This window comes from Chinchilla lanigera, unplaced genomic scaffold, assembly GCF_000276665.1.
Source record: "Chinchilla lanigera isolate Chin_1 unplaced genomic scaffold, ChiLan1.0 scaffold00022, whole genome shotgun sequence".
NCBI classification, from domain to species: domain Eukaryota; kingdom Metazoa; phylum Chordata; class Mammalia; order Rodentia; family Chinchillidae; genus Chinchilla; species Chinchilla lanigera.
This window is the reverse complement of record NW_004955423.1, coordinates 1080663-1105472: the sequence shown is the minus strand read 5'-3', so window position 1 is coordinate 1105472 and position 24810 is coordinate 1080663. Positions and strand designations below refer to the sequence as shown.

At 46.1% G+C, this 24810-nt stretch overlaps 1 protein-coding gene across 1 annotated transcript in view; it reads right to left on the bottom strand.

The window, feature by feature from the left end:
- Positions 1-439: 439 nt before the first annotated feature.
- The window catches only part of Bcar3 (breast cancer anti-estrogen resistance 3), a gene marked incomplete at its 5' end in the record, with an annotated part of 113988 nt that continues 89617 nt past the window's right edge, over positions 440-24810 (bottom strand). Inside the window, 7 exon segments of the mRNA XM_013514437.1 lie at positions 440-1058; positions 4417-4629; positions 4894-5005; positions 10051-10222; positions 15849-15964; positions 22835-23487; positions 24614-24717. Of these exon segments, the coding sequence (XP_013369891.1) occupies positions 880-1058; positions 4417-4629; positions 4894-5005; positions 10051-10222; positions 15849-15964; positions 22835-23487; positions 24614-24717 (1549 nt within the window). The 3' untranslated portion in view covers positions 440-879.

The window sequence follows — 24810 nt, the reverse complement described above, 5'->3', positions numbered from 1 at the left end:
AGTTTTGTCTTTCCCATGTAGGTTCTTAATCTCCTTAGGTGTCAGCTTGACTGAAGTAAGGAATACCTTGGGAAGTAATAAAGCATTATTCCAAGTGTGTTTATGAGGTGTCTGCAGAGCAGACTGGCCTGTGAGTTGGCTGACATTGGGTGCCAGTTTGCACGGGTACTGTGCTGCAGTTGGCACTCAATGTGGTAGGTCAAAGTCCAACTGCTAGCTAGCACCTGGGGTTGAGTTTGAACATAGATCTTCTGGAGCTGGTACTTTTTGTGTCACTATTCACTCTGTCTCCTAAGGCAGAAAACTTAAATTTTCTTATACCATTTTCAATAATTTTGATCTACCATCAAAATATAGTAGCTGGGGGAGAAAATGCTTTCAGAGGCTGGGAGGTAGAATTACCATACCAGATGAGTTATTTAATATCAAAGAGACTGGATACAACTGTTTCACAAAAGATATATTTTCATTCATGACTATTTACATTTTCATATTTATTTAAAGAATATCATACAACTGATACCTTCTGAAATGTTTCATGCTTTTAAACTATTTACAGTTATCTGACAGGGAATGAAAACTAAAATGGTCAAATACCAGGATAACAGAAAGTGACCAGCCAGTGTAGCGAGGCTTCTCTTAAATTTGCCAATCAACATTCACAATAGTTACCTTAATAATAAATTATCATTCATGTAAAAATCAGTAGTAGTTTTAAACAAGTCATAAATAAGTGTGCTCTGTGCAATTTACACATTTAATATCCTGTGGATATTAAAAGCTTGTATATTGTCAGATTTCCACATTATCAGATGAAAAGCTTTCCCAAAGCAGAAACTGGAGAAGCTCGAAATGATACCAAGAGGCTCTCTGGAGTTTTCAGAGTTCAGCCTGCTTTACAGGAGGAGGTTCCAGTTTACGTGAAAGCGCAGTTAAAATCTGGTTGAATTTCTCATATCTTTCTGTCTGATTGACTTTTGCACCTTTGCTGCCCCATAGCAATCGCATTTGAAATTCCGTCTTAAAGATTTCACTCATTTCTTCATCTGGTTGGAAGCCTAATCAAAACAAAAACAAGTTACCTTCAGTTCTGCCTAAAACATAGTGTAAAAATGACTAAAAACTTGTTTTTTTATAATAGAATCAAAATACACTTCATCTTCTCTCAGAACGTTAACTCCCACCCTCAAATGTGGGTTCTACTCATCTACCCTATCCTCAAGAACCTGAGCAGCTTCAGAGAAAAATTAACTCACTAAAACATGACAGAGTGAAATCTCTGTGTTGGAGACACTATGGGTTGTAGAGCTGAGGTGCAGCATTTATGGGACCTGGTTTTTTCATAACTTCACTGTTGTGTCATTTACATGCCATATGTTTCACCTGTGTTACCCGTGCACTTTATGATGTTAAGTTTGTAGAGTTGACTAATGATAGTAAACATATAATTTTAAAATGCATCATCTAGTTTCTTCCCCAGGCCCCAGCCAGCCACTCGTCTACTGTCTGTTGCTGTTTTCCCTTCTCTAGAAAGTTGATATAAATGGAAATATACAACATGAACTTTTCTGTCAGGCTTCTCCCACTTAACATGATGTTTCTGAAATTATTCTGTTATTAATAATTCATTCCTTTTAGTAGTAGTAGTTGTCATTTATATGGATATACCAGATTTTGCATACCCTTTCGCTAACTAATGGACATTTGGATTATTTCCAGTTTCTGGCTACTGTGAATAATGTCAGTATTTGTGTAACAGTTTATAGACATGTGTTTTCATTTCTGTAAGAACAGAATTACTGGGCCATATAGTAAATATATGTTTACTTTTAAAGAAATTGTCATAAGCTGGGCATGGTGTGCACACTTGTAATCTCAGCACTCTAGAAGGCGAAAATAAAGCAAGAGGACCACAGCTTGAGCCTGGGCAACCTAGCAGGATCCTGTCTCAAAATTCAAAAAGGCTGGGGATATAATGCAGTGTGAAGGCCCTGGGTTCAATTCCCAGTACGGGTGTGTGTGTGGGGAGGGCTGTCATAAACTCTATTCCAAAAACGTTGTACCACTTTATATTCACACCTAACATGAAAAATCTAGTTTCTGTATGTGCTGCCAGCTTAGTCTTACTATTCTTTTATTGTAGACTTTGTAGTAAAATTGACAACTCCCTAATGATTTATAATGTTGAACATCTTTTCATGTGGTCCTGTAATTAACCCTGGTTTGCATGTAGTTATTTTGTCACCCTTACATACTGTATATACAAATCTTTTGTCTATTTAAATCTTGTCTTCTCATTGAGTTGCGAGTTGTCTTTATGTGATCTACATGTGTCCTTTACCAGGTACACATTTAGCAAATATTTTCTCCTAGTCTGTGTTTTACCTTTTTGCTTGATTAATGGTGTGTTTTTAAGAGCAGAAATTTAAGTGTTTTATTTATCAGTGTTCTCTGTTGCAGTTCATGTTTTTGTGTCCTGAGAAACCTTTGCCTAGCTCAAGGGCACAATGAATTTCTTTTATGTTCGCTTATCAGAGCTTTATGCTGTACTTTAGCCTTTACATTTTGCATCTGTGATCTGTTTTGGATTAATTATTGTGTCTGGTATAAAGTACAGGTTGAGGTGCTTTTTTTCTTTGCATGTAGATGTCCAGCAGTTCTTTTATTGAAAGGGTCATGTTTTGAAAGATTGTCCTTTATCTAGTGAGTTATCTTGGCACATTTGTCAAAAATCAGTTGGCACCAATTTGTGTGGGCCAGTTTCCTAACCCTGTTCTGGCCTACTTAAGGCCAAAAATACTCAGCAGCTGTATAAGAGGAGGCGGGTGAGTTAGCTAGCCAGGGTTATGTCATTCTCCCTTTATTACTGCTGAACTGGTACATCATTAAATGTACTCATACTGTCTATATCAGGGGGTCTTGGTGGTGGAAAGAACATATCCTGTCGAGAGGATACCAGAATGTCATTTATGAATAACCAACCAGAGGCCAGTGATTTCTGCTTATTCAGTTAACATGCTTTGAACCCCTTACCTTGCACTTGATGCTGGTGAACAAATCTAGTCCCTTCCAGCACTTGGAATTGCTATATAAATTTGTGACAGGACCATATGAAAAACTCTATCAGCTATCTTTAGAATGATATGTATAGCAGCTTTAAACACACTTTTCTCAAGCCCACCCAAATACAGGATTTGCTTGTGAGACTTCTAGTGGGATGTACTTACCAGCTTCATGTAAGTAGGCATTCTGGTGTCTATTGAATCGTGTGCTTTTGTTGAGTTTTACACTGCCAAACTTGAGGACTTTTTGAGGATAAGTAACAACAGGTATGTGGTACTTAAACCTACAACTGACACAGTACAAGACCGCTCAGTCCCAAATTGTGGTTCTGAGGCAGCAACTTTATTTTAGGATAAAATGAACGGGTCTGTCTTGTCTCATGTAGTTTCTAACTTTATGGGTCAAACTGTGGGCCTTTGTAGACTCCATTTAAAAAATTGTATAGAAAGAAGAGACCGTGGTCATCCCTGATAACTGCCTTGGGAGAGCCCTTGTTCTAGCATTTTTTCCTGTAAGCCCACACCTCTTGTCCAGCATTCCTCCACAGTCGCCAGGGTGATTCACTTTGAAACGTAAATCTGACCAGGTGGCATCCTCTTGTTTAAATCTTCCTGTACCACAGTCCTACAGGGAAAGCTGTAGCCCCTCCCTGTTTCTATGGCTCTGATTCAGATTCCCACCCTTTCTCATCTGTGTTCTGGTTAATTGCTTTTGTACTTTAACAACCAAGGTGGAGGTGTTTTTCCTGCTAGAAATTATCCCCACATGCTTCCTGTTTGCCCACATCTTTGACCAAATTGGTTACTTTTCCTAAGTGTTTCTATGGTGCACTCTGCCTTACCACCCTGTGCTGAAATGCCTGCTTAAGAGTTCTGCACATACTATGTCTGTAATGAATGTTTACCAAGCCAACTGAGGAAGCTGTGTTCTGTTACCGTAGTACTTATGCGAAGGTTTATTTTATACAACACTCTACCCAGCACTTTCTGCGTATGTCAGATGCTAGCAGCAGGGGAGCTCACTTGCCAGTGCGGCTGAGAAGAAGACGAATGCAGATAAATGGAGTCTAGATAAAATGCCTCATGTTAGCCTGCCACCTTTTCCAGTCCCACTTCCTACACATACTAATAAGGACTTTCTTGACCCTGTGTCGCTGTTTATTTACTGACACAACACAAAGAAAGGAGAAAATAGACTCAAGTCATTTGAAATTGATCCCATGATCAATCACGCTGGAAATGGAATTCCAATGCCTTAATCTTTCCCCCGGGTCTTTTTACCACTTGAGGGCATCTGATCTTTCACTCTTCCACTCCACAGAGCATAGAGCAGCCTACAAAAAACAACTCCTACCTGCCAGGACCCTTTCAGCATTCACCCGGTAGCTGTCCGCAGCCTCTGCCATGCATCGTGCTGTTGTCAAGTGATTCAGCATAATTTCACAGCTTTGGTCATTTTTTTCCCACATATCAGTTCCTTCAAAAGTGACAGCCTGACGCTCCATTAAGGTCACAAGTGGCATCAGCAGTGGGACTGACACGTTACTTGGGAGGATACACGTGGACTCTGAAGAATAAGGAATCATTTTCCATGTCATTTTCTTGAAAGCTAATCATAGAATGAAGTGAATGGTGTTGTCTTACAACAAATGCAAACCTTGTACAAGTGATGCTATCACCGGATAAAAGCCTTGAGCCAGCAGCAGGGCTGCAGGCAACACGGGGTCTCCTGACATGTCCTATTAGATGCTTTGACAGAACAGATAGGACCTATTGGGCTTGGACACTTACGGGCAGCCAGCAGGCTCTCTCCTTGCCCACTTGCGCTCACCTCTGCCTTCATGCAGCATTTTGCTGAAAGGCTTCAGCTGTTTCTCATAGAGGATGGCAGTTTGGGTGTACTGGTGCCGCAGGGCAGTCCACGTCTTTTCTAACCTCACAATCTGAAAGAAAGGTATCGTCACTTCAGAAAAGGTTTTTTTAAAAAAAGTAACTTCCTGCTTAAATTTTAAAATATGATGGGTATACATGGTAAAAATGTGAAAACCACTTAAGAGTACAGAGAAGTCACCCGCCTCATCCTATTCTGCATTGTTCTAATGGCCCATCCCAGAGACAACTTTCTTCAACTGCTTGTATGTGTGCATCTGTCTACTCTTTTGAAAAGAAATCAGGGCACATCATACTGTAGATACTTGCTTAAAAATCATGTCATATAAGTACATATGGAACAGCCTCGTTTTGTTAAATTTCTGCATAATGTTGCACTCTAAGGATAAGCCATAGTTTAGTCTCTGTAGATAAAGGTTTTAAACATTTTACAATTACAAAATTACCTTGTAAAGGTTTTACAGATGTGTGCATGAGTGAAAATATTTGGAGGATAAGCTACCAGAAGTAGAACTTCCAGGCCAAGGAGTACCTGTATTTGGATGTGGATAGGTGTTACTGAGCATCCAGTATAGAGGCTGTCCTAACATAAAGGTATAGGAATGTGATGCAAACACTTTAATTTTGGTTGTACACAATGATAAAACATACCATTCCAAAAGGTACAAACGGGGATATAAAGCATTGGGACAAAAGCAAGTCCAAAATTCCACAGAGCAAACATTAAGTCCTGTAGTTCCATATGTAACATCTGAGGAAATCTGTGGCAAATTGTAAGTTCCATGTGGCTCCACCTCTGTGGCACTTCTGGTGGTTGTAGCTCCCATGGCTTCTCTCTTGGGTCCACTCTGCTCCCTCCTTTCAGTTTTCCTCAGACAATCTATGTGCTTGGCTTCTCCAAACTTCTGGGGTCTCCACTGCACCTTTGGCCTCTCTTTCATAGCTTCACATACTGCCCTCTCAGGGGCACACTGCCTGGCCTCCCAGGCCTTCTGAAATCTGGGTGGAAGCCTCTCTAACCTCAGAACTCTTGCATTCTCCATGCACCTAAAACCAGCACCACATGGAGGATGCCACAGTCTGCTGCCAGCTAGAGCAGTAGACAGGCTTTCTTCTCTCTTGGCTATAGGGGTGGAGTGCCTACATTGCTGAGCACTCTGAACCTGATTCTGAGGAACAGATTCTCTATGCTGCTACCATTCTGGCATATGGTGAGGCCAGTGCCACCATTGTGGAACATGGCGCTCTGTGGCTTTCTTCTCAAAGCAGAGTCTTTCGCTTTTGCAGGTTTGAGGCTGCAAAGGCTGGAGACTTGCTGCTGCTTGTGATGCTCTTAGCCGTCTTTTATATTCTGTTCCTTCTCAGCGATTGAGATTGCCTCAGCTCTATGTTTGCAGTCTACAGCTTTACTGGAGCTTTTCTCCTGGCCAAACTCACAACATTTTAAATCATCCTGCTGGGCTCTTTGCTCTTGATTCTCAACAGAAATCTGGCTGAAAGCCCCCAACAACAGCCATGCCACCACTTCTACATTCAACTACCTTAAAATTTCTTCTGCCAGATTAATCAGTCCACTGCCCCTAATCTTAAGTTTCAGACAAATTTCTGGACACAAGCAAAATGCAGACAAACTTTCTGCCAAGCCATAACACACATCATTTGGAGCCCAACAACCAATGCAGTCCTTTTTCCCAGCAGAAACCTCCCAACCCTGGACTTTACTGGCAGGATTTCTATCAGCCTTGTGGTCTTCTGAGCTCTGAGCAGAATATCCCTTACAGAATAGCTAAAGGTGTTCTAAGGCTTCTCTTTCAGGCAAAATATCAGAACCTTTCCAAACTCTTCCCAAAAGCCATTTCCAAAGGCTCTTGAACCACATGGTCGGGTATAGTCACAGCAGTGACCCCACTTCTCTGGTACCAAATTCCGTCATGGTTACTTTTCTCTTGTTGCTGAGACAAAATACCTGACATCCAGAATTAAGGAAGGAAAGGTTTATTTAGCTCACAGTTTGTGGAGAGTTCAGTCCATACTTGACTGGCTCCAAGGCAGAGTGGCACATGGCAGAGGGCAACAGTTCATGGTGGCAGAAAACAGCAAAAGCAGCAACAACAAAAAGGGAGGAGCAGCATAAGCAAGCCTCTTTCCCTCCCTTACACTGTATGCAAACTACCCGCCCCAGGGCGGGTGTAGCACTCACACCATAATCCTAGCATTGGACCATGAATCAATCATAAACTCTAAAAGCCTGCCCCATGACTGCATGAGGCTTTGGGGGGACCTCAGACACACACCATAACAGGTATGCATGTATCGCTGTAATATGATGACTTTAACTCTTTTGGGAAGATTCCTAGATGAGGGATACAGTAGTTGAGTCAAATAGAATTTTGAGTTTTTAGTTCTTTGAGTTATCTCCATACTGTTTTCTATAGTAGTTGTACTTATTTATAATCCTCCCAGCAATGTAGAAGGGTTCCTTTTTCCCCAGTCTCACAGCATTTGTTATTATTTGATTTCTTTTTTATTTTTAAAAATTTTTAAAAATTTCTTTTTGTCTTTTTGAGACAGGGTCTCGCTATGCAGTTCAGACTGGCCTTGAGCTCACTTTGTAGCCCAGGCTGGTCTCTAACTCACAATGATCCTCCTGCCTCAGCCTCAGGAGTGCGCCACCACGCCTGGCCTATTTGATTTCTTGATGATAGCCATTCTTTCTGGAATAAGACAGAATCTCAGTGTTTTAATTTGCATGTTTCTAATGACCAGTGATGGCAAACATTTTTTCATGTACTTATTGGCCATTTGTGCATCCTCTTCTGAGAAATCTCTATACATTTCAGTTGCCCCCTTTTGATTAGGTCTTATTTTAGGGGTGGGGGGAATCTCATTTTTTTGAGTTCTTTGTATATTCTAGACATTACTCCTCTGTCTGAGGTATACCTGATAAAAAATTTTTTCTCATTCTGTTGAGTGAAATCAGACACACAATCTTAAAAATCACATGGTTTCTCTTATATAGAAACCCAAAGTGTATATATAAATCAAAGAACAAAATAAAGGACAATAGGCAATAGGGGGATAGATCTTTGGCAAATGTGAAGGGGAATGAGGTGGAGGGAGGAATGCAAGGGGACATAAAAAGAAAAGACGTGTCATGTACATGTACCAACCACACACAATAAGTGTGTTCATGATATAATGCAAATATGTACTTTAAAAAAGTAGGAAAGATTAGGTAACTTGCCAAGGATCTCCCAGCTGGTAAAGTAGCAGAGCTGAGACTCCTTTCCTTAGTCCTCTAATGGCCCCCTGTACTCCAAGAGGAAGGTAAGAAGGATCAGCAGCCAATTTACTGCTGGTCTCCCTCTGGCCTCCCATAATGCTGCCTTCTCCTCGTAGGTCCCCTCCTGTTGCCCCCCTCCTGGAAGTGCTGCCTCTCTGAAGGAACCCTCCATCTGAGGGAAGCTACTCTCTTAGCTTGTGGCAGGATGGCAGGTTTGGCTGATGATGTGAGGATGAAGTAACGCTCCAGTTTCCTCTGGTATGCCGCTTCCTCCCCTAGCAGTGCCCTGAACACCCTGGATGACTGTGTTCCCTCACTCCGAGGAGCTCACACTGCTGGAGGGGAACAAACACACACTAAAGTTGGGGTGGTTCGGGATAAGTCCCTAACTGTTGAATTCGATGTCATATACAGCAACCATGTTGAGTCCATAAAAAAACCCTTTTATCATGCTCAGAGGAAGCTCTGGCTGGACAGCTTTACCATCAAAATTGTAGGCAGTTTTGCATAAGGGAAAATGAATGTGATGCAAATTAAAAACTGAATGGAAAATTATAGCAAGATTTTTTACATTAGTAATCAATATATCATGGAAATATGGAAATTTATGGATTCCTTATTTCAAGTATTTATAAAATTTCGAGCATCAGAAGAATTTGAAAGCTTGTGAAATATATTATAATTGGAATGACCCTCCCCCCTCATGCATACCCCAAACCTCTGATGAGGTGGTTCAGCTTCTTATTTTTAAAGGGACCTTGCTTTTTTATTTACCTGTCTGTTTTTGGAGACAGGGTCTTGCTGTGCAGTACAGGCTGATCTTGAACTTGCTTATATAGCCCAGGCTGGCCTCAAACTCACAGCAGTCCTCTTGCCTCAGCCTTCTAAATGCTGGATTATAGGCAGGCGCCACCATGCCCCGCTCAGGAACCTTGCTTTTTAATTAAGGAAATTATGCTCCTACCATGCTCTGACTTGCAGGAATGTGATTGTAGCTATCTCCCTCAGCTGCAACAATGGATTTTCAGTGAGCGCCTGGCATGGTTTCAGAGACAATCTGTGGTTATGAAACAGCCAAGCTAAATGACCAGCAGCTTTGTATTACTACTTGCAGGTTAGGTTTGTAAGTCTGTAATCTCATACTTGAGGTCCTCCGAGCACTGAGGGCTTGGAAGGATGGAAACAGGAAAGCCAATTCTGAGCATAAAGATAACAGATGACTTTCCTTTAAAAGGCCTGTTTGATTTCAAATACAGGTTTTCATGTTTGACATTCATCCGAAAAAATCCTGCCAATGCAGATGAATTCAAATGCCTGAGTTTAGAAATTCTAATTAGGGAGTTAGAATGGCAGGTGAGCCAAGAATTTCAATTTTTAACAGAAGAGTCTGCTTCAGGTGACTTGCTGACAGTACTGTGAGACAGAGCACTTTGGGGATTCTCTGACAGAAGCTTCCCCAGTGGCTTAACTGCCATCACTACCCCAAAAAGGCCGCACACCTGGTGACCCAGATGAAAGCAGCTACTGTTACACAACATATGCGAGCCAAACGTCTATCCTAGCTCGTTCTCCAGGAGCGGGGGTTGCCGTGATACACATTAACAGGAGTCATCCTTCCAAAGTGTGGACTATTAGCAATTATACACTGTTTTTATAAATAGAGCTGAAATACTTCAAACACTGCTCTTAGTTGCTCCGTAAGGTAGTTTTCACTGATACTTGATTTATCTTTAGACACTGACTAAAATTCTCTGATTTGCCAAGCATGGTTGTGCAGACTTCTTCAAGGGGCCTCACAAAGCAAATGGAATTTACCTGTGGCATTTCCAGGCCTTTCATGATGGCTGAGAAAGAATAGAGGTCCCCCATGGAATCTTTCAGTTCCACCGCCACCTGGATGATCCTATTGAGGGTGGCTGCTCGGTCCTCCAAAGTGCCTGTGCAGCCCAGAATGTCCACCGCAGTGCCGATGGCCATTGTGCAGTGTCTGAAAGGAAGATCAGTGGTTAGGCTCAAGTTAATGGGTCTAGAAGACTACACCAAATCAGCCAGAAATGGGACTGTTTTTGCACCATTTGGTTCTATTGCTGTGAAATGTGCTGGCAGGTCAGACATTTTGGAGAGCCAGTCTCAACAGAGACCATTCCCAAGCAGGCAGATTGTGCCAGGGCCCGGGCCAGGACACAGAAGGCGCAATATGGTCTAAAAGTAGGATGACCTGGACAAGGATAGGTTCAACTCTGGCCTTGAGGGCATGAAGATCTCCTGGGGCAAAGCGGCTCAGGAATATGTGGCTCCTTGTACCCTGCACCACGAGAGCTCCAAGGAGACACCAGGTCTCACACTCACACACACACGCACACACACGCACATACACTGAGAATACCATCCTTGGCGAAGCGGGGGCCACCTCCACTGAGCCCCGGGACTCGGGCACAGAAAGGACAAAAAAGTGAAAGGATATACAGTACTCAATCCCAGGAGACGACACAGTTCCACATCGGGAAAAGGGAAGAGAGAGGAGCTAAGAACGTGTTCTGCAACCCCAGTTACAGGCCACAAAGTGAATGAGATGGGGACAAAGACTGAATAACTGATGAGAAGGAATTCATTTGCCTGTAAGGTCAGAGCCTGATAGAATCTCACTTCCCTTAGCAATCCTCCCTTTTCTCACCCTGGACTACTTGGGTCAAACTCAGACTCAGAGCAGGAAGCAGGTGACCTTTTCTCCACGTAACAACAGGACCAACATGAACAGGGTTGGCTGGTGGCAGGAAACAGATGGACCCTTTCTTCCCTCTGTCAAGCTGGACCCAGGAGTTTATTGTATTTGGCCTGAACTGTCTTGGTTGAATTTTTTCCAGGCTATAGTATAAGTGCTGGAAGATGAATCTCAACTCATAGCTCTGGTTACTAAAATAAAACATGCCTTTGAAGCTCTGGGATGACACTGCAAGTTCACAGGCTAGGAAGTCACTCCATGCCCTGCTTTGTGCCCAGGTGTGCTGGTCTACCTCTTGCCCTCTGTTATGGTTTGTGTCTGCATGTCCTCCCAAATCTGCATGCAGTCATGGGGCAGGCTTCTTTTTGATTGATTTATAGTCCAATGTTGGGATTACGGATGTGAGTGCTACACCTGCCTTGGGGCAGGTAGTTTGCATACAGTATAAGGGAAAGAAAAAGGCTGCTTGCCGCTGCTCCTCCATTTTGCTCTTGCTGCTATTGCTATCTTCTGCCGCCATGAACAGTTGCCCTCTACCATGTGCCGCCTTGCCTTGGAGCCAGCTGAGTATGGACTGAGACTTCCATAGACTATGAGCTAAATAAATTTTTCTTTCCTTAACTTTGGGCATCAGATATTTTGTCCCAGCAATGAAAGAAAAATAACCAGGACAGACTGAATTTGGTACTAAAGATGTGGGGTCATTGCTGTGACTATACCTGACCACGTGGTTCAAGAGTCTTTGGAAATGGCTTGTGGGAAGTGTTTGGAAAGGTTTGGAGATGTTGCCTGAAAGAGAAGCACTGGAATGCCTTCAGCTGTTCTGTACAGGAGATTCTGGTCAGAGCTCAGAAGACCAGAGAAGGCTGATAGAAATCCTTCCAGTAAAGACCACGTTTGGGAGGCTTCTGCTGGGAAGAAGGACTGCATTGGGAACTGGACTTCAGATGATGTGTGTTATGGCTTGGCAGGAAGTTTGTCTCATTTAGCTTGTGTCCAGAGACTTTGCCTAAAACAGATTAAGGGCAGTAGACTAGTTAATCTGGCAGAAGAAATTTTAAGGTAGTTGAATGTAGAGGTGGTGGAATGGCTGTTGTTGGGGGCTTTCAGCCAGATTTCTGTTGAGAATCAAGAGCAAAGAGCCCAGCAGGATGATTTAAAATGTTGTGAGTTTGGCCAGAAAGGAAGTTCCAGTAAAACTGTGGACTGCAAAGATAGAGCTGAGGTGATCTTCACTGCTGGGGAGGAACAAGAGGGCATCACAAGAAATAGCAAGTCTCTACCCTTTGCAGCCTTAAAACTGCAAAAGTGATAGACTTTGCTTTCAGAAGAAAGCTGCAGAGCTCCATATTGCAGAATTCCGGCAGCACAGAGAATTTGCTCCTCAGAATCAGGTGCGGAGTGCCCAGCAATCCGGGCACTTGACCCCAATGGTCATAAAGAGGAAAGCTTGGCTATTGCTCCAGCTGGCAGCAGGCCTTGGCATCATCCACGTGGCTCTGGTTTTAGGCACATGCAAAATGCAAGAGTTCTGAGGTTAAAAAGGCTTCCACCTCGATTTCAGAAGAAGGCCTCAGAGGCCAGGCAGTGTGCCCCCGAGAGTGCAGTGTGTGAAGCTGAGTGTGATGCAAGAGGTGCAGTGTAGACCTCGGAAGTCTGGAAAAACCAGGAATGTGGATTGTCTGAGGAAAGCTGCAAGGAGGGAGCAAAGCAGAAGGCTTAAGAGAGAAGCTGTGGGAACTACACCACCAGAAGTGCCATAGAGCAGAGTCATGCAAGCCCTTTGGAGCTCACAATTTGTCACAGATTGCCTTGGATGTTGAGTATAGAACTGCGGGACTTGATGTTAGCCCTGTTGGATGTTGGACTTGCTTTGGTCCCAATGCTCTGTGTCCCCCTGTTTGTATCTTTTGGAATGGTACTGTTTATTTTGTGCCATTGAATGTTGGAAGTGTTTAACTTTTAATTTGTACAGGGGCTCACAGCTAAGAGTTTGCCTTACATCTTGGAGGAGGCTTGGTACTTGGACTCTTCAGCAGTGCTGAAAATGTTAGGACTTTGGCAACTCTTAGAGATGGACTAAAATGTCTTTTACATAAAAGGATGTATATGAGTCTTTGGGGGGCCAGGGGTGGAATGTTATGGTTTGTGTCTGCATGTCCCCCCAAATCCTCATGCAGTCATGGGGCAGGCTTCTAGATTTTTGATTGATTTATAGTCCAATGTTGAAATGATGGATGTGAACGCTACACCTGCCTTGGGGCGGGTAGTTTGCGTACAATGAAAGGGAGGGAAAGAGGCTGCTTGCCCCGGCTCCTCCATTTTGCTCTTGCTGCTATTGTTATCTTCTGCTGCTGTGAACGGTTGCCCTCTGCCATGTGCCACCCTGCCAACTGAGTATGGACTGAAACCTCCACAAACTGTGAGCTAAATAAACCTTTCCTTCCTTAATTCTGGGTGTTGGGTATTTTATCTCAGCAACGTGAGAAAAGTAACCAAAACATCACCCCTGAACAAAGGATAGCAAGCAATGACTAGCATTACTAATTTCTCCAGTGTTTTTCAAGTAAGTAATGAGTTTCAACATCGCTGAGTGTATGTGCACATAAATGTGCATGATGTTTGCTTGTGGTGTGATCTGAAGCTGGTACCTAACTGCTCTTCTCAGTTTTTTCATCTGTAAAATGGGAGCAGGTATAAAAAAAGGAGATTGGGTGGGGTTATAAAAATAATAGGCACCTAATAGACAGTTTTTGTTACCACTGTTATCTCTATTTGTGTGTCTGTCCCTCTATGTCTTGGCTCAATTTGCCTGTCTCTTTCCTTTTTCTCAGTGTATCTTTTTTTTCTGGTTTCTTGTCTTTCTCAATTAATGAATCCAAACATAGGTCTGTTGAAGAATTTTGTACCCTTTTACAGAGTATTAACACTGCGTGGAACATTTTAGATATGTCTTTAAGAGCAATAGACTAATTTCCCATATCAATTAATTCTTTTATCAATGTTTTGTTGTTGTTGTCCCTATGTTTTAATGGTCTCCTTGATAAAAGACAGGTTCTCTCCTTTAAGACCTAATGTATCAGCTGGGTAATTATATCCATTAATTCATCCACTTGCCCAGGACCTCCTGGGTCTACCACTGGAGTGAATGAGTCAGGATGGAGAGTCTAGCATTCATGCCAACAGGTCAGGAGTAGGAGGCACTCAAATGTCACACAGAGGCCATTTCCAGCTCAGCGTGCCCAGGATAAGTGAGGTGGTAAATAAGAAATCATCGCTAGTTAGAGCTGACCCTGAAAGGCAAGAAAGTGATGTCATTGGGCTATTCAGGACCCTTGTGACCTTAGCCTTTATTTAACTAAAACACTAATTAATTAAACCACTTCCTGGCTCCAGAACAAGGCAGCTTTGGACAAGAAACAGGCTAAGGAGTGAGACCCCAGGCCAGCAGAAATCTAGAGAAAAAATATAAATGGATGCTGACAAAAGTGAAAGTCAGAACAGCCAAGAGAGAAGTCCCAAGCCTGCTTGCCACAGCCTGGGCTTAGAACCCATACCCCAGCACTGGTAAAATAAAGCTCAGAGTCACAGGCCTGACATCTGGGGAGCTTTCAGGCTGGAAAGTTCACAGGAGACTGTGGAAGTGAAATGGTGACCCTTGGCCCTGACAACAACGGAGAGGAAGTCAGTGGAACCGAAAAGCCAAGCCCTGGGCACGAGGGGAGGAGGCCGGAATCAGGCAAAGGGCAGTTCAGTCATAGGATCTGTACTGTCTCCAATCCTCAAAACACGGATGTCCTTACAGTCTGCATGGGCCTCTTCTTAACCTCCGTGCTCTGTATGTCTTCAGCTTAACACTCTCGCTGTTTTCTATGGGCGCATCTGGGGCTGCGAGGCCAACGCAACAGCAGCACTGGAGTTGTCTTAACAAATTTAAAGCCAAGGAACCTTGAAAGCAGCTGTATCCATCCCCAGAAGGTTGTCTGAGATGGGCTGTTTACTTCCTAAGAGGCTGGCATGTGCTAGCCACCTTATACTCAGTAGCCACATTTCAGGTGCCCTGTAGCCACGAGTGGTAGTGGCTAACACAGTGGCCAGTGCAGATATTTGAACTGGACAGGACCATGACCAAAAGCATCATGGGAAGCCCTGGAGTCAGTCATGGCCACCATGGTATTTGTTGTATAAAGAGAAAATTTAAGATAAGACAGTCTTGCTCAAGTCAGGTTTTTGTTGTTTTTTTTTAATATGTCAGAAAAGCTGGCTTTTGAGGTAAATAAGGACATTTACTCATACTTCTTTTCCTAAAAGCATGCCTCGCTGCGTGTCTAATTTCTGTAGATCCATATTCCTGCATGTGCATTTTTGTGGGCACTCAGGGCCCTGGCTTTTTGAGAGAGGACAGCAGAGACTCTTTGGAGCAGAGATACTTTGGAGGCCAGGGGCTGAGTGCCATCCTCCTCTGACCACTGACTCTCCTTTTGTCCACCCCACAAAGAAAATGTTCACAAGCTTTTCTTCTCCGTACCTACCAACCCCCACCTCCCACAGCTCCTGAGATGGGGCTGGGGGCCATGGGGAGCAGGAAGATGTCTGCAGCCCAGCAGGACCCGGGGCCCCAGGCTGGTTGGATGCCTATGAGCCACACACAGGGCTCTTCTCTCCATCCACTCGCTCTGGGAACAGGGCCAGGAGGGTGCTCTTTGTCCCTGACTTGTGCTGTATCCTGTCTTTGTGCATCTCCAGGAATTCTCAGCGCAGCCTTCTGAGAAGAGTCCCCTGTGGCCACAAGATGACGCTGAGGCAGGCAGGGCTGGTGCTGCTCCTTCCGCCCTCCAAAACCTGCAAGGTGTTGAAAAGGGTGGGAAAGGCAGAGGATAGCACTGCTCACCTTTCGATTATGTCCAGGCGCAGCTGGCGTCCATGAGGCAAGGTAATAAGCTCCAACCCTGAGCTCACACCCATGTTCCTCCTCATCTCTTCAGAGACTTCGAGTATCCTAGCAACCTGCCAGGAGTGAAGTTGAAATTCACTAGATCAGCAAGAGGGCTGGCCAGAGAGCAGATTCTGTGTGTGAAAAGCAGCACACTAAACTGGGATGCTGGGGATGTCCTTTACTTGTATCTCTTTATGAGCTGCAGCAGAGCTCAGCTGCAGCATAGCTCTTATATGATATTTGTGACATTTTAATGCACATACTAGAATATCAAATTCAGGGGGAAGGAAAGATTGGGGGAACACCTCAACTGTTCTGCAGAATCCGCAGACCTGGTACATGTTCCTGCCCATCAGAGAACACTTTAATTTGTCGAGCTTTTGTCTGACACAGGCTGGAACCTGCTGTGATGTTTTGCTGCCAACACCAGGGTTGTGTGTGTGTGTGTGGAGCCGTTATCCCCTGCTGTGGAAAAGCAGAGTCCCATCCAAGCTCCCCTCTGCTGTGGGCTTTGCCATTCATGTTCTCACTTAACAGCCATGGCTGGCTGCTATTACCCTTGATTACGCCTCCCTTGGGTTCAGTAAATGCACTCTACATCTGAAAACTATTACAAACGCGTACAGTGATCTGAAACCCAATGTCTCAAACATTCTCTGTCTCTTCCTAAAAGGCTTTTCTTAAAGGAAATCTTAGTCCAAGCCAGCTCCCACCCCATCTCAGTTCTAGTACGTAATCACAGTTTATTGAACTCAGGCATTAGTTGGCCATTTACAGCACGAACACGTAACGTTGAGATGTTACAACTGTGTCAGTGTGTCTCTGTAACAGGGCTACGACTCCACTACACGCCGATGTAATGACAATGCAACTAGCAGATACAACAGGTCTAGCCGGGGCTGGACACAGCAGGCACAGGACAATTCCTCTTCTCCGTCGGAGGACTTGGCCTTGACTGTAATTATCCCAGGCATATGAGCAGTGCAGATGTCTTCATAATAGGCCACAAAAAACATCTGGAAATTTGGTCAGTATTATTAACCCTGAGCCTTAACTTCTGTGGTTGAATAAAGGAACCACCAGTATCCCTACAGATGAGCCTGTGGAATTAGCTGCCCCGTGGTAAACCCTCAAACAGGATGCAGAAGCCATAATGTGTTCTCACGTCTGTTCTTCAGGCCTCAGTCTCCCCTTGTTTAACCCACTGGCAAGTTAGTTCACCTTTCTCAAGGACTTGGCAAAGGGTTCCGATAACCTGAGGGTCCCCTAAAGCTGTTAGACTGTGTAAGCTGATCAGAGGGAAATGGGAAGCATTCTGGCTGGATCAGAATTTTTTCTTGGGAAAAAGCTTTCTGCCTCGACTCTGGCAAGGCAGCCTCGATACCCTCTCCACACACTTCCTCACTTGTTTGGACAGCTGTCCTGTCAGAAGCTCCAAACCCCGCGCCTCTGTGGGGTGCCTTCCAACCCACAGACACTCTGTAATCAGACTGAGGCTCGCCAGTGATTCCATCTTGCTCTGCAAGCACGAGCAGGCATTCTGCGACCCCTGTTCTGAGAGAAAGGCCTCTTCTGTCTTCAGAGTAGACACTGCCATCCCCAGTCTCTTTCTTAGGGCCATACTGGATTCCCCTGGCTGAGCTCCCGGACAAGAGAACCTTGAGTCCACACTATAGGGTTAAAGTTCGGTCCCCAAATGCAGAGGAGGACCCCTTATAGCACCCTTTACAGTACAGAGGATCCTTTACTGTGGGCGGGGCCCAGCAGGGCAGCATGAACGCCGCATGCTCCAGCCTCCCGCTGCCCTTCACAGGTGCCAGCCCTACGAGTCACTGGCCCTACCCTGCCATTTATCCTAATGGTCCATGCGGATGATGACGGATTTGGCTGAGGCCTATGGCAAACACAGGGGAAGCTAAAAGCACACTGTTGGGTTTTGGTCACGGCTGTAGAAGGGAGCCAAGAGCTGGTATTCCATGACTGAGAACAGCAGCGGTGTACACTGCTCTGCATCCTGTGAGGAGCCACGGGACAGAGACAGGGCTAGGCACGGATGTGCACAGCCTGTCCCAGGAGTCGGGTGGCACAGGCCCCCACTCTCATGCACTGGGGGACCTACCTCCAGCAGCGGCCACTTTCTCAGCTAGCCTGTTGGCAGCTGAACTGGCAACAGTTCTGGGACCCATCTGGGAGGACGGATACAAGACTTAGCCCCAGTCCCTGTGCGGAAGGGAAGGACGGACCTCTGGCTGATGCCAGATACACTGATGGGTCTACCTGTGAGCCAACCCCACAGTGGACAGCAGTTGCTGTCTAGTCCAGCATGGAAGTACTCTGGTTTGAAACTGGAACAGGCAGGTCAAGCCAGTGGGCAGAGTCGCAGACTGTATGCGCAGACAGTTGGGCCGTCTTTAGGGGGCTGACGCTCTGGCAGCCGGCTTGGGCAGTTCCAGAGTGACAGACAGGGCACCATCGCTTGTGGGGCACCATCTTATGTTGAGAAGTATGGGAGCATGACCCAAAAGCTCACCATATAGGTTATCATGGTTCAGAACAGAAGCCCCTCTTCTCACCAGGAAATGACTCAGCAGATGCTCTGATCAGGCATTGCAATTGTTGACCGCTAGGAACAGTGTCTGACCTGAAAATTGACTGCTGCCTATGGGATGCCACTAGGAATAGTGTCTGACTAGCAATAGCATCTGACCAGGGGCAAAGACCATAAACTTAGCCCTCCAGGTTAAACCCCTTGCTCAACATAAAGCCCAAGCCTTGAATGTTATGTGCCAGGCTTTGATGTTGCTTATGGATGAAACCGTGCAAATGAAAAAAGTGGTTTTGCAAAACCACATGGTTCTTGATTTGTTAAGTATGGATACTTGTGCCGTTACGTATAAAATATTCATTTATATATCCCCGACCTTGGAGGGGGTGAGACGTGGGGAACCACTCCGACTGTGTCAAAGCTCAGGGGCATCTAAGGACATTTGAGGATGTGACCCCTCTTGTGTAGCACCTGTGCACAGTGGGATGCAGTTACGTAAGCATGACTTAGCACAGGTAAACATGCACATGCTGGTTACAGCATTATACAGGAATGTAAATATGAGATAACAGCCTGTATAAGAATTATACAATAAAGACGCAGGCGGCTCTCACTCTGTTCTATGCTGCCTTCTATTGTTGCTGACGTCTTCCACATGTGTGTTCTTTAACCTTGGGACCTCACCCACGAAACTCTCCCCCGCCACCCCAGGGAGCCAACAACTGGCGTAGTTGGCAGTTGATTTTAGCACTCTGCTCATTTCTCCTCGTTCTACCACCGAGGAGACTGCTGTGGTGACCCAGGGAGGCTGGCGGGACCTGACCTGGCCGTCCTCCCAGTTGCCAGGGACCTTCTGAAATGCAATGAGAACGCCAGGCTCTGCTCGCTGGCTCTGCTGCCCTAGCACAGAGGACCCCTCACCTGACAGTAAAGTGTTTTGAAAGGAGAAACCTGGTACGAGCCCAGAAGTAGAGACTGAGAAGCACTATAGGTGAGACCCACCAGCCCTCCCCTTCCTACCCCATCCCACCATCTTCACCCGAATGTTCTTCAGTTGCAAACAGACTTAGGTTGCAATTTCAAAAGGATCCTTTGTAAACCAGCCTCTCTCCCCATGGCTTTTGTTATCTGAGACCCTGCAAATATGCCTTCCTGCTGCCTACAGGATACAGTTTGTGTTCACCTGGCAACTCCTCAGCTTTCCAAACATCTCATACCACCCGTCGCTAGCCATAAGCTCTGGTTCAAGGACCTGTCCAGGGCCCCCAGCTCCCATGCCTTCCCTGCAGGATGCTTCCCTCTTGGGTTGTAGTTCAAGTTCCTGTTTTGCTGTCCTTTTCTACTTTGCCCCTACCAGAGGCAGGGCAGAGAACCTGAGCTGCCTTGGTACACAGTAGGAGCTCAATCAATGCTGAATACTTAACACTAATAAATAATAAACATTTAGTGCTCACTCTGGACCAGGCAAATGCCCAGGGCTTTACATTATCTCAGTTTTCTCGACCAGTTAGGTATAGAGGAAGAGAGAAAGAGCCATGCAGAGATGGGATTCAAACTCAGGCACTTCACACTCAGAGGCCAAAATCTTTACTCCCTGGCCTCACTTATGGGAAAAAGACACAGGTGGAAGGTCACCAATGGGTGAGGCAAGGACAGCACCCATTTTGCAGTGAGAGGCCCTGCAGGTGGGCGCTGGACATTGCTGGACTCCATGGCACTCAGGCTTCCTGATAGCTTTCAGGGCATCAGTCCCAGGGCTGTGTGCATTGATGGAAAACAGCATGTGAGCCCCAGATGCTGCCCAATGCCTGCTGCTGGCTCAGTGGGTGGCCCTGCCTGGCTGCCACTACATTTGTGGTAGGGAACAATTTCTCCTCTCAGAGACACTGACTGTGCTGGTGATTCCAGGAAGAGAACAGGGAAATAAAGCTGGAAGGAGGGAAAGAGGACTGAACGCAGCTCTGCCACAGGGCTGGGGTGGGCACAGTCCAGCCTGGTTCCTCAATGTCTAGCATCTCCATGTGGTTCTTTTTTTGGAGCACTCAGGGGCAGACATGGCAGTGGCCTCCACCAGGAGGACAACATGCCCTAGAGCAAGAAAGAGGGTGTACCACATTTCTCAGTTGAGAACAGACTCTGGCCCTAGTTTCGTGGCTGTCAAAGGAGATGGGAAGATTCCAATCTCCTGCAAAGTAGGGGGCAGGCATCTCCTCTCATACATCATCATCAAGCCCGGAGGCCACAGCATTCACTCCCCCTGGGAGTTGAGCTGTTCTGTCAACCCAGGCTCATGTTTTTACAAGGAGCTTCTCTGTGGAGACCCCAGCAGGTGCATACCAGACTGGAGTCTCACTCCTGGCCTGTTGGCATGGTTCTGCTCTCAGTTCTGGGACCCAGTGGGACTGACACACTGGAACAGAAATCCTCAATTCTCCCACCTCCAAACAGTTTAAAGATAGGTCAGAACTTAACCCTGCAAATTGCCTGGCCATGTATGCACTGCCCTTGGACATACAGCCAGTGGAGTCAACAAGCCTTGTGCTTCTAGAGCACCCTTCCTGGCTCTCTCCTCTGGGCTTCCCCAGTAGGGGGCCCCTTCTCTACCCACTCAGCATGGACCACTTCCCAGGACTGGGCAGCTAGGGTCACTGATTGCTGAGGGGTCCCTCAAACTGTTTGCAGGGAGGGCCAGCACAACCAGGAAACCAGTTCCTTGAGGTCATTTTGGGGGCCCTTAACTTACTTCAGAACTCCCTGAAGGAGTGCGCAGAGACTAGGTTTCCAGTCATGATTCCTGACTAAGGAACAAAGATCTGATTCTTAAATAAATCCTGACATTTGAAGTTAATTGACTTCCCTCAGCTACGAATGAAAAAGATTCACCTGAAAAAAGGACTTCAAACCTTACTGCGGCCTCATCTGTCAATCCATTCACCAGAGATCGGCTGTTTTATACTGAAGTGGACTGAGCCCACCCCAGCCCAAGAACCTGTTGTTGAGAAATACCTCTCTGAAGAGGTTGCCTTGAGACCACCAATGCGCAAAAGCCCCTGCACCTAAAAGTAATGATGCCTATCAAAGCCATGCTGATATAAACAGCTGTATTTAGTCATGTGGAAAGACAGTTATGTTGTCCAATGAAGGACTCTGGCTTTCGATTAGTATGTCCAGACCAGTCTCATTTGCATGGCAAAGAAACATCAAGCAGCCAGGCATGGTGGTGCACAGCTGTAATCCTAGATGCTCAAAAGGCTGAGGCAGGAGGATCACAAGTTTGAGCCCAGCCTAGGCAACTTAGGGAGACCCTGCCTCAAAATTTAAGAAAGGGCTAGGAATGTAGCTCAGTGGTAAAGTGCTTGCCTAGTAGGTTCCAGGCCTGGGTTCAATCCCCAAAATAGTAAACAAAACAAAGCCAACAGTTATTCATGCATTATTTACATGTCTCCCCGTGCAGAACAAATAATGTAACACCAAGCGCAGACACCAAGGGTTGCCAATGGTGATTACCACGGAAACTGGATTTTGTGTGATTTTAACTTTTCCTAAATCAAGCAATTATTGTAAAAAATAAAAGCCAGGGTATTTTTTTTATTTTACTTTTTGAGACAGAGTCTTGTTATAGTGCTCAGGTAGGTCTCAAACTCCGGAGTGCTGAAACTACATGAGCATGCCACTGTACTCACCAAAAATCAAAGTAACTTTAAAAATGTTTATTTATGGGTAAGGGACATAGGCTTAATGATAGAGCACTGGTCTAGCATGTGTGAGGCCCTGTGTTCAGTGGTCAGCATCACAAAATTTGTTACTTTTTTAAGCAGAGTTTCACTATGTAGTTCAGGTTGACCTGTAACTCACTATGTAGCCCAGACTGGTCTTGAACTTGTGATTCTCCTGCCTCAGCCTCCTGAGTGCTGGGATTACAGGCATGTGTCACCATGCCCAGCAAGTTTGTTTACTTTGGAGATCATTTTAGTAACAAAATATATAGTATATATAATGAAATAAAAATAATCAGGGCTCTGCTATTCCAGAAATTACATTTTCATCTCAATCCATTCTCCTTTGGTTCTACCGGTCCTAATGAGGTTGAGGCCAGGGGAGAATTTTTAACGAAGTACCAAGTGAGAGAAGAGTAGATTCTGTAGCAACTCCTGTCACCAGCTCGGGTGGGACGCCCTGCTCTCCTTCTGTCTAAGGCAAAGTTTATCAGCTTCCTGCCTGGGCAAAGGTTGTCTGGACTCTGGGTCGCACCCTGAAAATAAATCCCACACCCTTTTTATCTTCAGACTTTTCTTAGGAGCAAAGCACTTGACCAGCAGATAGAGTAAGGCCAGAAAGGCTCCCGTGCAAACCTTCCAAAAGCCAGGAGAAGCCTGGCTGCCGGGCTTGCACTTACCTTGCAGTCCATGCTCAGCATGTGCTGGGCGATGACCTTAGGGTCGCTGTTAATGAACAGCTCTTTCGCCCGTTTCAGCATAGCTGTGTCCAGGGGCTTGTTCTCAGCAGGAAGGAGCTTGGACTCAAAGTCATTGGGCCTGAAGGAGGACACAGTCTCCAGGAGGGGCCTCACAAACTTGCACTTGTCTTCCTGCCCCTCACCCATCTGTGCTCCCGGGAGGTCCCCAGGTCTGGCTCCGTCGACCCCATCAAGAATCAAGTAGTTCGTGCCGGAGTGCCGGGGACCTGCTGCCCCATTCTGTTTGGCTGCCAGCAGTTCTGCGGGGCTGCCCTGGGCACGTGAGGGCAGCTTTGCTCCACTGTCGCAGCCTGCACCAAAGGCGGGGTTCAGTTCACAGTAGTTGGCCTCTGAGTTGAGCCCGGCAGCCGGCGGGGCGGGCGCCTTGAGGAAGGGCACCTTGCAGGGCTTGGGGGGTGGCTTGGGGCACAGCTGGCTGTCTGATCCCCGCAGTGCCTCACCTGCCCTCTTGTCCGAGGAGACCCTGCGAACAACCGCTGGGCTCAGCGTGGGCTCACTGCCCGTCCTGAACACGGGTGAGTTTGGGCAGGGGCTTGCGTCCATCCGCTGGGACTGAGGGGGCAGCTGACAGCCTGCGAGGAGAGAGAAGGTCAGAGAAAGCGCAGCCGTGTGGAGAACAGAAAACAAACAGAACTACAGTAACAGCTCCCAGCCCCTGCTCTGTGCCCTGGGCTTTCAATTTTCACCCCTCTGATTCAGGGGGTGGGCTTCAAGCCCAGTCTAGAGCAGTCTAGAACAGCAGAAGGCCAGCCTGGCCCTGCCCCACACTTCTGGGGCAATTCACAATTCCAAGGGCTGCCTGCTGAGAGCCGCAACGTCATGTTATGGTCTCAGAAGTCAGAACAGGAAAACGAGCTGACCTTGGGCAGCAGTGGATAACGCAGTCTTGCCTGAAAAAACACATGTCTTTAGCTACACAGCAGCCAGGGCCCCGAGTCACTCTCAAAGCCAGGGAGAGCTAGAGGCACAGGGGAGAGCTACAAAGACAGAGGTAACCCACACAGAGCGGTTCACAAAGGGACATCAGGAAAATCACTGTGGTCCCAGGAAGTCACTCATGAAAAGAACAGAAAATAACCCCATGTGCTACTCATGTGACTGCTCACTAGGTTCCCCATACCCCTCACCTTATCATTCCCTCTTCTGGTCATGAAAGGAGAAAAGCTCTTTGGACAGCTGCTCTGCCAGGATCTCTAGGATCAACCCACTCACCCCTGCCCGAGGACAGGATAAGGGAGTCAACTCATTTGTCATGAAGACCACATTTGTGGAATGGATTCGAAATCAGAAAACCTGGCTTCCGTCCATGTGCAGCGGCTTGTGCCTGTAGCCCCCGCTACTCAGAAGGCTGAGGGAGGACCATGTGAACCTAGGAGGAGTTCAAGACCAGCCTGGGCAACATAGTGAGACTCCATTAAAACAAAACCAGTAAAAAACCTGGCTTCAGATGCTAGGCAACTCTGGACAAGGCACTTTACCTCTCTATGCCTCAGTTTCCTCAAATGCAAAATAGGGATAATCACATCCACCTTGAAGGCTTGAACTTACAAAACATCCCGCTCAGTGCTTCGCAACCATAAATAGCCTCTCCTGTGCGGCAGGCATGGAGCCTTGGCTAGGGGACTAAAAGAACAGGGCAACAGCCTAAAGGCGTCAGGGTCACGTTGCCACCCTCCCTGCTGAAAACCCCAGACATACCGATCGGCAGGTGACTTTCTGACTGATGGGCTTTGAGGGCCGAGGTCCTCCTGTCCTGTGTGTGATCCAGGCAGGCTGGCTGGCTGCCGCTCTTCTCTCTGTTCCTGAAGCCGAAGACAGACGGGGCAGAAATGTCATTAAGTTGTAAAAACTTTAGGCAATGTCATGAAAAGTTAAAAAAGAAAGAAAGAAAGAAA